Here is a 14,126-nt window from a genome sequence, read left to right as displayed (position 1 = left end):
CGCGATCCTCGGCATCATCGCCGTCATCATCTCCAGCACGACCACCATCAGCGCCATCGCCAACATGGCGCACAGGTTTGCTCGCTTTGCATCAGTGTGAATGAACGCTGTGCCGTCATCATCACCGACATCACCAACATGATCCCTATCATCATCATCATCATGATCATCATCGTCGTCGTCGTCGTCGTCGTCCATGACGTGCGAATCAGTCACCTTGAGCACGGTGCGCCCGCCACTGCGACCAGTGCTGCCGCTACTCGTGGTGCTGATGGCCAAATCATCCACAGCCCGAGCTGCCGTCACCATTGGCGCCACATCTGTCGCGAAGGCGGTGGACGTTGCTTCCGGTGCGCTGGACGTTCGCGCCACGGGTCCGTCTTGCCAATCGCCACGTGTGATGTGCACGCACTTGTGCTCGCCATGCGAGGCGTTTTGCTGCAGGTATGCGTCGATGCGGCTGTTGATCATCGCCTCAATCCCAAAGTCAATTGCCCGATAGTGCGCGACATACACCTGCACGTGTGTGTGTGCGTTTGAACAACGGGATGTGTTACAAGTGAGGATGAGCGCCTTCCTGCGGTTGTTAAAGAGAGAGGCACAGATATAGACAAACAGACACACAGATAGAGGGAGAGTACACACACACACACATGCACACGCGCGCACAAAACACAACACACACACGCACACACACACACACACACACGCACACGCGCGCACATAACACAACACAACACAGCACACACACACGTACAGCATACGTGCGCCCCTTCACTGCCACCACAAACATCATCTTGCGCGTGCTGACCTTGAGGGGAAACGCAGCAAACGTTGCACAGGCGCGCGCAATGGCATCGACAATCCACTCAATGTCGTTGCCAAACGCACCGCCGCCAACAAATGTCAACACCACCTGCACACATGAGGTGAAACACGTGTCATGAGTGCACAAGTCAGAGAAGAAGGCTGCGCATGCCTAATGACGTGCATTCGTCACTTCAGCGGGCACTCACACACACACACACACACGCACACGCTCACATGTTTAAAAGTGTGTCAACATGCAATCAAGGGCTTACACGTACTCGTACACACACACGTACATGCACACGCATGAGTGCACGCACAAGTACATGCACATGCACACGCACACGCACGCGCACACGCATGCATTTTCAAACACAAAGACAACAAGACAACCCACGTTTGCGGCGCCGTGCTCCCAGTTGTTGCGCTGTGCGGCGAGAATTGCCTGTGCAATTGTCGCTTCGTAGCATGCTCGTAGCACCAGCGGGGCAATGCATGACGCATCGTGAACCACATCGGGGTGGAGCCTGGCGACATGTGTGGTGGTGGGTGGTGTTGGGGGTGGAGGAACGGTGTTGGTGAGGACTATTGGCATTCGGACGAGTACTGTCAGCCGCTCCCTCAAATACAACCAGACACAACGCGTTGCAGCTTGATACAAACACAAACTAACGTGCGCGCGCGCACACACCACACACAAGCACATTCACACAAACCCATAAGCACACACAAACACACACACACACAAACACATAAGCACACACATACGCACGCACACGCACACAAACACATAAGCACAAGCACATGCACACACGGAAGCACAGGAGCGACGTACGACATGGCTGAGCAGAAGACTTGGTTGACGAGCTGTTTTGAAGTTCGCGGCAGGAGGTGGAACGTGTCTCCATTGCGAGATCGAAACACAACCTGGCAATGTGGGGTAGTGAACGATGAACCAACAGCAAGGAGACAAGGCGTGCACATTCTTTGTAGCTCCTGCCAAAACACCCCACTCTTAACCTTGATTTCAACACACACACACACATACATACACATGCACACACATACACACGCGCAGAAGCACACACACTTGCAGAAGCGTACACACACATACAGAGAGAGAAAGAAAGCGCAGCAACAACGACAGCAACACACGCGTTTCGACGGCACCTGTGTTCCGAGTTGCACGCCGACGCGCAAATGCTCAACAATTTGTTCTCGCCGTTGGGGTTCCTCTTCAAGTATTTGCGCAAGCCTGAACGCAAACGTGATGTCACCGTTAGTGAATGGGTGATGAAACGACACATGAAAGTGGACGAGGAGGAGTGATGGCTTCAAGGAAGGCCGCGGGGCTCTTGTCACAAACATATCACACACACACACATGCACACACACACACATGCACACACACACACATTCGGACATTGAGCAGGCCACGTGCGCAACGGACTTTGGCAGGCGTTTCCTCTTCATGATGGTGTATCCATTTGAGACGCGCCAGAACCAGGTCTTGGGATCAGATGTGTGCAGCAGCCGCTCCACCTGCACACACACACACACACACGCACACACACAGCCAGCACACAGCACACACACAGCACACACACACACGCACACGCGAACAACCACATATGTGTGAGGATGAAACGTCACCATATGTAAGTTGCCACCACCCCTCTATTTTCAATGACAATGAGGCAAGTGTGTGGTTGACGCACCCCCGCGAGGTTGTTGATCTGGCGTCGCTGCCTCTGGCCAACGTTTGGACTTGCAGGATCCACCTGCACAAAGTAGTTGCTGCATCGAGCATCGCCATCACACATTGAGCACAACAGTTCGCAATGTTGACACATGACAGAGGTTGGGCGTTGGTGTAGAGGGTGGTACTGTTGGTGTTGCGGCTGCTGATATGTGTGTATTGCGGCTGCTGATATGTGTGTATTGCGGCTGCTGATATGTGTGTATTGCGGCTGCTGATATGTGTGTATTGCGGCTGCTGATATGTGTGTATTGCGGCTGGTACATCGATTGTTTCTGCCGCTGTTGATGCCTTTCGATCTTTGTTTTTGTTGGTGTTCGTCTCCGACGTTGTTGCTGCAGCCACCACCCACCAAAACCTATATCCACGCGCCATCTCCTGCTCCCGACCCCCGCCCCATCGTTTGCCTCCTTCTTACCGAAACAAGGTGCCCGGAGCGGCAGCGAGCGAACACGCTGGGCCCTGTGTCGGGTCGTCAATGTAGTACTTGATGCCCTCCTCTGGGATGACATCGTAGCTGGGGAACTCCAGGCAGTTGAACTGCGACGCGACCTGGAATGTCGCCAGGTGGAAGTTGGGGTGCGCGTGCATGAGCAGCACGTCCGACACTGCCGTGTGGATCACTTCCATTGACCCCGCAGGTACCGCATCTTGGTCGATCTTCTGAACTGCGTGTTTGAAGCAAACCAGTGTGTGTGTGTGTGTGTGTGTGTGTGTGTGTGTGTGTGTGTGTGTGTGTGTGTGTGTGTGTGTGTGTGTGTGTGACAACTGCAACTTGCTTCGGTCAATGTCTGCTCTCCCCGTTCACCTTTCCCTGTGCTGCGCCCTCACCAACGTGCTTGTTCCTCACAATCCCCTTCTCGTTTAACGCGAACGTGTGCAGTTCAAAATTGAGCTGGCCGCATACGATCACGACTTCTCCAGCCAAGATGACAAGGTTGGTGACTGTGCTTCACTGCATTTGTGTGAGTATGTCTGTGAGTGTGTGTGTGTGTGTAGGCGTGTGCATGTATCTCTGTATCTGTACGCACGAGCCATGCATGTGTGCGTGTGTATCGCTTGTTCGGGTTGCTTTTGCGCCAACCACTTCACCTGGAAGCCATCGTATTTCTGAACACATCCGCTATTGTCAAATGTACGTACGTGCAACCCCCCCCCCTCAGTATCGCTCTTACTCACACCAACCTGGCGCCGGTTTCAATTCTCGCCGGGCATGCAGCTTGGGTCAAAGACCTTGTCATTCACGTGCAGCGACTGCAGCACGTGCACCTTTAACAAGCGCTTCACTGGCTACGGATACAAGGATGGTTATGTCGACACCACCGTCACATACCACCCAAGTACGTGCCAGCAAAGTCACACTCATGCCGCTAGGCTGCTGTTTATTGGGCTTTCTGGCCTCACACACAAATGCAGAAACGCACATGCACCTGCGCTCATTCGCGCCTGTGTGTGTGCACTTTTGATCACACACTCTCACAGTTTTTGTTCTCTTCAATAACCTCGTCAATGCCACTCGCCACTCATGTATCGACCCACATCACACGCACACACACACGCACACGCACACGCACATGCATGCACGCGCACACACGCACGCACGTACACATACTCACATACGCACACAAACATGCATACATACACACACATACTCACGCACACACGCACACGCCAACACACACACACCTGTTCCCTCCACTGCCACCGCAGCGGACTTGTGTGCCACCAAGAACAGGGGCGGCTGCGGCACAAGCAACATCGACACGTGCACGTGTGTCGCTGACAGCCAAGTGTTGTGCGGTTGCGCAGCCGATTATGAACTGAAGGACGGCATCTGCTCCCCAATCAACAACTGCGAAGCGCCAGGCTACGGTCATTGCCATCCGAGCTCCGAAGAGTGAGTTGTTATGATGATGTTGAAGGCATGGATCATGCCCGTGGGGTGGTGGCACTGATGCTGCCGACGTTGCAGGAAGCATGGCTGCTGTTGTGCGTGGTTCTGTGTAGGTCTGTGTACGTGTGTACATGTGTGTGCTTGTGTATGCATGCATGTTTATGTGTGCATGTGTGTATTTGCACGCTCCGTTGTGATCGTCAAAGTCAGGGCTGCCGCCTGCAACGCTTGCAACGTGACAACACAAAACATTTACCAACACCCGTATGCATGCATGTTTATGTGTGCATGTGTGTATTTGCACGCTCCGTTGTGATCGTCAAAGTCAGGGCTGCCGCCTGCAACGCTTGCAACGTGACAACACAAAACATTTACCAACACCCCAACGTACATGTGATGCGTGCTGTGCTTGCCACAGGTGCGTGTACACGGGCCCAGGCACCAACACGTGCAAGTGCAAGGACGGGTATGAGCCGATATTCTCGGCATCGCCAACACCGTGTCGGGAGATTGACCTGTGCACCGCAAGTGACGTCTCGCCGTGTGGCGACAACTCCGTCTGCACAAAGACCGGCCCAGGAACATACACCTGCGCGTGTGCAACTGGATATTCCTCAGCGAACGCCAGTGCCGACTGCGTTCCCATTGATCCCTGCACGAACGAGGATGGCACGCCCTCCAACGTGTGCGGGCATCGCGCCACCTGCACTTATACAGGTGCCACCTCACATTGAATGATTGTGGTGACGCTGCGAACTTGTGTGTGTGTGTGTGTGAATGTGAATGTGTGTGTGTGTGCGTGGTAAGATAGGAGAAGACTGTTGTCGTTCCCTGTGAGTGCCTCATCTTCACTCTGTCCAATGCAGGTCCAGGCATGCACACATGCACGTGCGACGACAACTTTGAGCTCACGGCGCCGGCGGTGAGTACATTCGCGTGCTTACATCGCGAGAGAGTCGGGAAGAGATGGAGGCATATGACATGACGGCATACCACACAGTCTGCATGAGTGCACGTGATTCTCTCGTCAGTCAAGATCCCCACATCACACCGCGCGTTGCAAAGACTGCTCTTGTGTGTATGCGTGAAAGCAAACACGAGTCTTACCACACTCAAGTCTGACACAACATCACTGTCTTATTAACGGCATGTCTGTACTCGTGACCATGCACGCATGAAGACGTGCACGCCAATCAACCCGTGCAAGACGAACAACGGCGGCTGCATCTCTGCCACGTGTGTGTTCACGGGACCGGGGCAGCGCACATGCGAATGTCTGCCAGGATACGAGAAGCTCTCTCCAAACAGCATCGAATGCATTGTCAGTATCTGATACCAACTTGGGTGTGACGACGTGCCTTGGCTCGTGCATTCGTATGTGGCGTGTGTGCGTGTGTGTGTGCATTCGTGTGTGGCGTGTGTGTGTGTGTGTACGCATGCATGTACGTGCGTGCGTGAGGTAAGTGCCTCTCCCTCTCTAACTACTCCCCCATGTGACACTCTCACAACTCCCCGCTTCTCACCTTCCACCCTCACCTTCCACATGCACCAGGAGAAGGACGTGTGCAAGGAGAACAACGGCGGCTGTGGACCTCCAACAACCACGCGGTGCGTACTTACTTGTGTGGGCACAGGCGCTTGCATGCGTGTCGACGGTTTGCCTTGGTCGAGTCGCCAGGTTAACGCTTTTGCGAGCCTACTCATTCGCAACAACAACCTTGAACAACATCAACAATGTGGGCCTTTCCCGTCATGCTAGGTGTGCTGTGAGCAACGGCACGCGCACATGCTCGTGCTTCGAGGGATACACATCCCCAACTGGCGAAAACTGTGTCGAGATCAACCCTTGCATCGTTGAAAATGGTGGCTGTGGCTCGGAGGACGCAGTCAGGTACGGCGAAATGTGTGTGGGTGTGGGTGTGTGTGCGTATATGTGTGTGGGTGTGGGTGGGGGGGGGTGTGTGTGGTCTCTCTGTGTGTGGGTGTGTGTGGGTGTGGGTGTGGGTGTGGGTGTGGGTGTGGGTGTATCTATGTGCAATGCAAGTGTACTGTACATGAGCCCATGCTTGTGAGTTTGTTGTTCAAATTCCTACATAACTTCATACTGTTTGACGCTGCTCTTCCTGTGTTTGCCCATGTTTTCCTTGTGCGTCAGGTGTGTTCACGTTGGGCCCAACATGGCCGAGTGTGAGTGCAAGCCAGGCTTCACCGGCAACCCGCCATACACCCCGTGCAAAGTACGCCACATACTGTGTGGATGTGTACATGTGGGTGTGCACGCGTGTTTGTTTCTGTGTGATTATTGACTCTCCCTGTCCTTGCCACCACGGCATCTGGCCATAATACCTTAGCGCCTTGAACCAACACACCTTGAACCAACACACCTTCACGCGCACGCACACACACACGCACACACACACGCACGCACAACCAAACAAACAAACAAACAAACAAACACGACGTGCCATTGCTCGCGTCCAACTTTTTCTTCAGACGACTGCCACGTGTGCAGTTGGGGATGTCTGTGGTGACAACGCCGTGTGCATGACGCTGGCCGATGGCACAAGCACGGAGTGCACGTGCTTGCCCGGGCACACACGCACACACCCAGACGATGTGCACTGCATCTCTGTGTTACCACTTCACCCAACGAAGGCAGCCAATGACACGGCCATCCCTACCGCACACGCCACAGCACCGGGTGCCCTCAACGCAACACACATGCCACCACCATCTTCCACAGGCACACCACCGCCCGCGTCATCATCCTCGTCACGCCAGTCGCCATCAATGCTGCTGATTGCTGGCAGCGGCGGCGGCGCTGTGCTGCTGATTGTGCTTGTTGTTGGCATTGTCCTCATTGTCCGCTCCCGCCGTCGCCGTGTGCTTGCGTCCACGTTTTCCAAGACGCCGAGCACCCGCCATGCCGCAGGGACCAGCAACGGCGATACGGCGGTGTGTGTCTGTGTGTGTCTGTGTGTCTGTGTGCGTTTGAGTGTGTCTGTATGTGTGTTGTGTGGCATTTGGTCGGAGGGAGCATGTGCAAAGAGGTGCCAGTGTTGATCGACATCGCTTCAATTACCTGTCCTTCCGCCTTGCCTCACCACCTCATTGTCCGGCGCCATGCTGCTGCAGCTGTGCGTCAACGAGCTCTTCGCAGCTACGTCAACCGCCACCACCACGGTTGCGTCGTCCCAAGCAGCGCTGCGTCTCCCTCTACAGCAGCAACAGCAACGCATCTACGCAGTGCCCAGCACCCCACCACCTGTCAGGCCGGACGCACGCCCGCGGCACTATGACATGGGCGACGACTATGACATGGGTGATGACTATGACATGGGTGATGATTATGACAACGTCAACGAGCAACAACAGCCCGCGTACGAAGAGCCCAGCGCTGCACCAAAGACACTGCCGCCAATCGGGCCACGCACACAGCAGCGGCACTACGACATGGGTGATGATGACGGCAACGAGGACGAGTACGGATGGCACACCTCGACCTCGGGTGCTGTTGGTGACGCTGCCGGGCACATGCGCACGTCCCAGGCACAGCAAGGCGCTGAGCGTATGATGCGCGATGAGTACTTTGACGTTGACATTGCATCTGATCAGGACGATGGCAGTGATGGCAATGACCAGCAAGGTGGGGCGTGTCCTACTCCCAGCAATTACCTGCAACTGCAATTACATGAGCATGGCGCGACTGCTGAGAGAACAGCGCCAGATGTGGTGGGCTACGACAATGTGCACTCGCAGGTCGAGCACCAGTACGACATGCCACACGTGCCGGCTGATACTGACGCGGACGCATATGCTGTGCGCCCAGCCTCCTACTCGCGCAAGACGCGACACCGGCAGCCATGGCAGCAACAGCAAGTGCAGCTTCGTGCGAGGGGAGCGATGCAACCAGTGCCTGCAAGACTATCGTCATCGCCGCCACCGCTTCCGCCACCACGATCGACGACGCAAGCAACAAGGGAGGCTTTGCCAACGACAGGTGCTGCGTATGACCACCCCTCTGTCACGCCAATCACATACGCAGAACCAGCGCAACTGGCCCAGCATCGCCCGCGCCCACGCAAAGACCTGCAAGGTGGGTCGTTTACCCATTTGTATGGGTGTGTCTTTGTGTGTGAGTTTGTTTCGATATGGGTGTGTTTGTGTGTGAGTTTGTTTCGATATGGGTGTGTTTGTGTGTGAGTTTGTTTCGATGAGTGTGTGTAAGAAGGTGGCGGCATAGAAGGGAGGGGTGGCAGATGGATCGAGCGGACATCATCTCACGCTCGTGCTGTTTGTATTTCGCTTCTGAAGCGAGAGGAATGCATCGCTGGGAAGCAGCGAAATACGACATTGCAATTGATGATCAACGCCCCGGTAGGAAACACTTGTCCCTGTGTTCTCTTGTGTGTGTCTGTCTGTGTGTCTGTGTGTCTGTGTCTGTGTGTCTGTGTGTGTGTGCTTGTGGGAAACAAGGAGACCGTGCTCACATTCCTTCTATTTGTTGTTGCGCTTTGAAGCGAGAGAAATGCATCGCTGGAAGGCTGCGGAGTACGACATTGCAAATGATGATCAGCGCCCTGGTAGGAAGCATGCCTCAGTGTGTGCGTTTATGTGCATGTCGCGAGTTGGGCATGTGCAATGCAGCGGATTAATGAGTGCTAGCACAACAGTTAATGCATGCTTATATGTGGGTGCAATGCTGCAGCTGGGCCTGTTGGATCGTGGATGCTGGGTGCTGCCATTGGAGATGACGACACCACAGAACAGCGACAGGATCAAGTTGTGTAGGCACGAGGAGGAGTCGATGAAGCTCTGTGTGTGTGTGTGTGTGTGTGTGTGTGTGTGTATGTGTGTGCCTGCCTGTCTGTCTGTCTGTCCGTCCGTCTGTCTGCCTGTCTGTCTGTCTGAGTGTCTGTCGACCTTTGTGTGTGCGTGCGTGTCTTCGACCTGGCTGGCCCAGGGCGGAGGCCCTCGCACTCATGCGCTCAAATGGTAGCATAGCATTACGAGTTTTATTCTTCTTGGCATGACATTGTCAGTTTGAACGCGAACAGTCGACAAGCAAAGCGATTGGAGAGCAGGAGTCGGTGTGTTGTTGCTTTCGTACTTGCCTCCCTTTCCTTTCAGCCTTTCCTTTCCTTTTTTTTTTTTTTTTTTTTGGGGGGGGTGTGTATGCTCATGTGTGTGTGTGTTGAGACATGTGTTGTTCATTGAAAAGGAAGGAAAGGGAAAAGAACCTACTAACCGAAGACCAAATCATTGAACAAAAAGGAGAGTTGAGGAAGAACGTCCTATCGTCAAAGGTGAACGCCTCTCGCCGGGAAAGGCAGAGTACCGTGCAAGTCAAGTAACTGGGCTCCTTGGGCTCGACAGGGACGAAGAGAGAGTGAAAGTAGAAAGAGAGAAAGCGCGGAAGGGAAGAGCTGAAGACATGGGGACTGGCTGGAGAAAGCTGGGAGAAGAGGGGAGCAGGAGAGAGAAGCCACAAGCAACTCAGCAACTCACTCTCAGCAAAGCAGCAAGAACCCTGGAACCAGGCAGAATAATTGTCAGTGACACTCAGGGCGCCAAGGTCGACGATTAATCGAAAACGTTCCTAACATTCGTTTGTGTGCGTGATATCTCTTGCTTCTTGCTTGCACGCAGACCAACCAGCGATCGAACAGCAAACGCAGGCAGCAGAGACCGACCACAGCAACCTCAAGACAAGACACGAAGACAAGACCTCAATCCTACTAGATCCTAGTGTCACAAGGTCACATCAATCAAGTCAATCAAGTCAGGCACACGTCACATCACTACGGCAGCACGCTTGCTCGACCGCCTTCAAACTCACCACACAACTCGGACAGAGGACTCTGTGTAGTTTCTGTTTGTGTGTGTAGTTCCGCAGTTGTGTGTCTGTGCGTGTCATGGAGGACGAACAACCACAACCGCAAAAGGACAGAGCGGAGGGGCACAGCAATGCCTCTCCCTCTCCCAGCCCTACCGTGTCCGACTCATCAAGAGATACGCTGTCAACGCAGCAGGGAACAACAACAGCAACGACGACAATGCCAGGCATTGCACACTTTCTTCAGGCTGACGCCGACTCTGAAGTGGAGCAGCCTCAGCAGCAAGAACTGCAGCCGATGCACTCTGCCGTTGAACTGGTTGAACAAGGACACCCCCACTCAACAGCCACCACCGCGACCGGAACCACGGTTTGTGCGCGAGGGCGAGTGCGACGTACCGCTTTCTCTCTCTTTCACACACACACACACGCACACGCACGCACACACACACACACACACACACACTCTCTCTCTCTCTCTCGTGCCCTCGTGTTGTGGACTGCTCCCCCTCTACCTTTGCACGGTGCAACAACAACTCCCCCCCCACAACAACACTACCTCACACTTACCTCACTACCTCTTGCTCATCACAAACATTGATGCCACTGGCCAACACAACCCAAACAGGCCGCAGCTAGCGCTGATGTCACAGCAAGCACATCACCTGGAGCCCAAGGGACCACACGGAATCCGTTTGCAGAGGAGGCACCGTTTGTGTTTGCTGGGCAGCCCCGCCACATCAGCGGGGATGTTCAGTTTGCGCAACAGTTTGCACCGAATCCTGCTTCGGCAAACCTTCCCACTGCCACGGTGAGCCGCAGCCAAAGCATGCCTGCTACAAGGCTATTGCTGCTGCAAGCACTCTTTGCCCCTTGCTTTCAGCCGTTCGCGGTGTGCTGCTGCATGGGGGTTCATGCTTGACACTGCTTTTCTCTTGCTCTCTGACCTCAAGCATGCGCGCTCGCACAACATGCGCACATCGCATGTGTCACACTTTCCAAGTGATTTACGTCCACTTCCCCCTCGCTTGCACACACACACACACACACACACACACACACACACACACACACACAAACACACTCTCACACACGCACACACGCACGCACGCACACACACACACACGCACGCACAACATACACACAAACACGCAAACACACACAGCCACCTGCTCGGGGTCCTGCGACGATGCCAGATGTGTCTGCGCCCAGCGCAACAGCATCCACCCTACGAGCATGGAATGTTGGAGGCTTTGGACAGACGGACACAGACGCGCACGTGGAGCTACAGGGCGTTCGACGCATGAATCCCACCACCACCGCCGCTCCCCGTGCCGTGGGGCTGCAAGCGTTTCGGCCGTCCACTGCTGTTGGTGGCCGGACGTACAGCAGGAACCGCCTTGTGCTGGCGGCTATCGGTGCCGTCTGCATCTTGGCACTTGTGATTGGGATCCCTGTGGGCATCACCTCATCGTCGTCATCGTCGTCATCGTCGTCCTCGTCATCCTCTTCCGAAGCAGCTCACCCCCTGGACTGCTCAAACTACCCCACGCGTCAACAGTTCCGTGACATGTCCTACAAGAAAGCGACCCACGTTCTCAGGTGCTGTTGTCCCGAATTCTACAGCTTGCGCAAGGTCAAAGGTCTCGTATCCTTGAGCGGAGCGCAGACCACGATCAAGTTTGGCTCAATACGCTCAATCGGCGGTGATGTGCGCGGCTCGGGCGGTCCTGTTCTGATCGTCGACTTTGGCAAGGTCACATCCATTGCAGGCACCCTCAATCTCAACCACAACCACCTCTCCACCATCAACTTCAAGAAAATCAAGGAGATTGGCGCATTGGACTTGAGCCACAACCAGCTGACGGCGGTGAACTTGCGCCGGGTCCGCACTGTTGCTGGTCGTGTTGACTTGAGTCACAACCAGCTGACCTTCATGGACTTTAAGCATGCGGTCACCGTACTCAGCAGTGTCGACCTGAGTCACAACCACCTTACATCCTGTGACTTTGGAAACGTTGAGTCCATTGGCGGCGAGATTGATTTGCGAGACAATGCCTTCCAAACACTCGAGACCCTCCAATTTCGAAGCTTGACAACCATCAGAGGGCTGGTGCTCAGCGCGAACCGGCTGACGTCTGTGAACATTGAAGGCCCAACGACCATGTTTGGCACGTTGACACTCAGCTACAACCAGCTTTCGACCCTTGACGTTCGTGGAACCGTCACAACCGTGGCGGGTGGTGTGCTTCTCGACCACAATGACCTCCACAGCCTCAAGTTTTCCTCGATCATTCGCATTGGCGGGGTGCTAGACTTGACCGGCAACAACCAGCTGACCACACTGGATGTTGGAAGCGTTTCATCCATAGGTGGCCAAATTGCCCTGGGCACCACCCCGCACTTGGCAGTCGTAAACCTGGGAAGCCTTACGCTGCTGGCGTCGTCGCTGACAGTTCGTGGCAGCCTGACGCAGTTTGACATTGGCGATGTGACCTCCGTTGCTGGGCAGATTGATCTGCGTGGCAATCATCTGACCTCCCTTGATTTGAGTGGCCTGAAGGTGGTCGCCACTTACTTATCCCTGCAGAACAACCGATTGTCGTTCCTGAATTTGGGCAGCATCGAGCACATTGGCAGAGGCGTCTATGTTCGGGGAAATCCCCTGTCTGTCATCCACTTTGATGCGGGTACAACGTTGAGGTCGGATCTCACGCTCGGGTACAGCCACAACCACCCGTCATTTGGGATACGTGGTCTGACCACTGTTTCCGGCAGTTTGAAACTACTTGGGGATCATCTCGTGCGATTTGACTTTGGCGACCTGCACACTGTTTCAGGAAACATAGATCTGCGCCGCAACAACTTCACGGAAATAGCGCTGAGCAACGTCGCGTCTGTCGGCGGCGACATCAAGCTTCAGAGCAGCGACAGGTTGACCAGCATCGACCTTGCTGGCTTGAGGGAGCTGGGTGGTGCCATTGCTTTCGGCGAACTGCCAAAGCTGCAAGTGCTGCGCATGGGCAGATTAACGACGCTCCCACAGAACCTCAGGGTTGTCAATGCGCAGCTCACGCACGTTGATTTTGGTGAGCTGACGAGGGTGGAAGGTCATGTCCTCTTGTACGGCAACAAGCTGACGGCGCTTGAGTATGGGCGGCTGGAGGTGATCACCGGCAATCTGGATGTGCGGGATAACCCGCTGACCTCTTTCAACAGCGATGAGTGGAACATGATTGTTCAAGGGCAAGTGTTCATGTGATGTTGGTGCGCGTGTTGCGTTTGCACGCTGTGTGTGAGTGCGTGTGCGCGTGCGTGTGGTGTTGTGTAGTTGATACAAAGTCTGCTGATTTGTTTGCGCTGGTGGTTGTTACTCCCCCGCCCTTCTCTGTTGTTTCCATTTGGGCGACGTTATGTTCCTTTATGCAGCACCGATCGAACATGGCGTTTCAGTTCAGCACCTGTCTGTCTGCTGTTTGTGCGCGTGCTTCCGTGCTCGTCCATCTCTATTGTTGTGTTGTTTGCCCCTGCGCACAATCGTGAAACACGTGTGCATTCTACACCCCGCCAAGTCCCTAAGGCAACTGCTTTGCTGTGTACACAAACAGCCTTGCACTCTACTACTCTTGCTTTGCTTGCAAGAAGTGTCCTTGCTCCTCTTGTCTCTTTGTCTGTCTGCTCTGCTCTGCTCCTCTGTTCCTCTCTGCTCATGCAACCTGTGCAACCTGTCGAACCTGTGCAACGTTCAGCGAGTCAACGGCTCTTCTTTCCGTCTAGCACAAACAAAGCACTGGTGATAAGTGATACAAGATTTACCACAATTTTCC

General features: G+C 54.5%; 2 protein-coding genes across 2 annotated transcripts in view; one reads left to right on the top strand and one right to left on the bottom strand.

The window, feature by feature from the left end:
* Positions 1–3,199, bottom strand: part of PTSG_05679 (uncharacterized protein) — a gene marked incomplete at both ends in the record, with an annotated part of 3,399 nt that extends 200 nt beyond the window's left edge. The window contains 8 exons of the mRNA XM_004993490.1: positions 46–516; positions 812–916; positions 1,208–1,337; positions 1,646–1,737; positions 1,981–2,065; positions 2,261–2,352; positions 2,529–2,607; positions 2,988–3,199. Of these exons, the coding sequence (XP_004993547.1) occupies positions 46–516; positions 812–916; positions 1,208–1,337; positions 1,646–1,737; positions 1,981–2,065; positions 2,261–2,352; positions 2,529–2,607; positions 2,988–3,199 (1,266 nt within the window). The remainder of the gene's footprint in view (positions 1–45; positions 517–811; positions 917–1,207; positions 1,338–1,645; positions 1,738–1,980; positions 2,066–2,260; positions 2,353–2,528; positions 2,608–2,987) is intronic.
* Positions 3,200–3,782: 583 nt separating this feature from the next.
* On the top strand, positions 3,783–13,561 carry PTSG_12347 (uncharacterized protein; the record flags this gene model as incomplete). Its single annotated transcript, XM_004993489.1, has 19 exons — positions 3,783–3,909; positions 4,280–4,466; positions 4,882–5,180; positions 5,330–5,385; positions 5,644–5,784; positions 6,016–6,071; positions 6,223–6,354; positions 6,619–6,700; positions 6,957–7,418; positions 7,599–8,559; positions 8,778–8,840; positions 8,984–9,046; positions 9,172–9,250; positions 9,427–9,458; positions 9,738–9,797; positions 10,113–10,221; positions 10,450–10,669; positions 10,928–11,110; positions 11,465–13,561. 19 exons carry the CDS (start codon positions 3,783–3,785, stop codon positions 13,559–13,561), a joined length of 5,409 nt encoding a protein of 1,802 aa, XP_004993546.1.
* Between the last annotated feature and the right edge of the window lie 565 nt (positions 13,562–14,126).

The sequence above is a fragment of the Salpingoeca rosetta genome, assembly GCF_000188695.1.
Source record: "Salpingoeca rosetta unplaced genomic scaffold supercont1.13, whole genome shotgun sequence".
NCBI classification, from domain to species: domain Eukaryota; class Choanoflagellata; order Craspedida; family Salpingoecidae; genus Salpingoeca; species Salpingoeca rosetta.
This window is presented reverse-complemented; position numbering and strand designations above follow the sequence as displayed.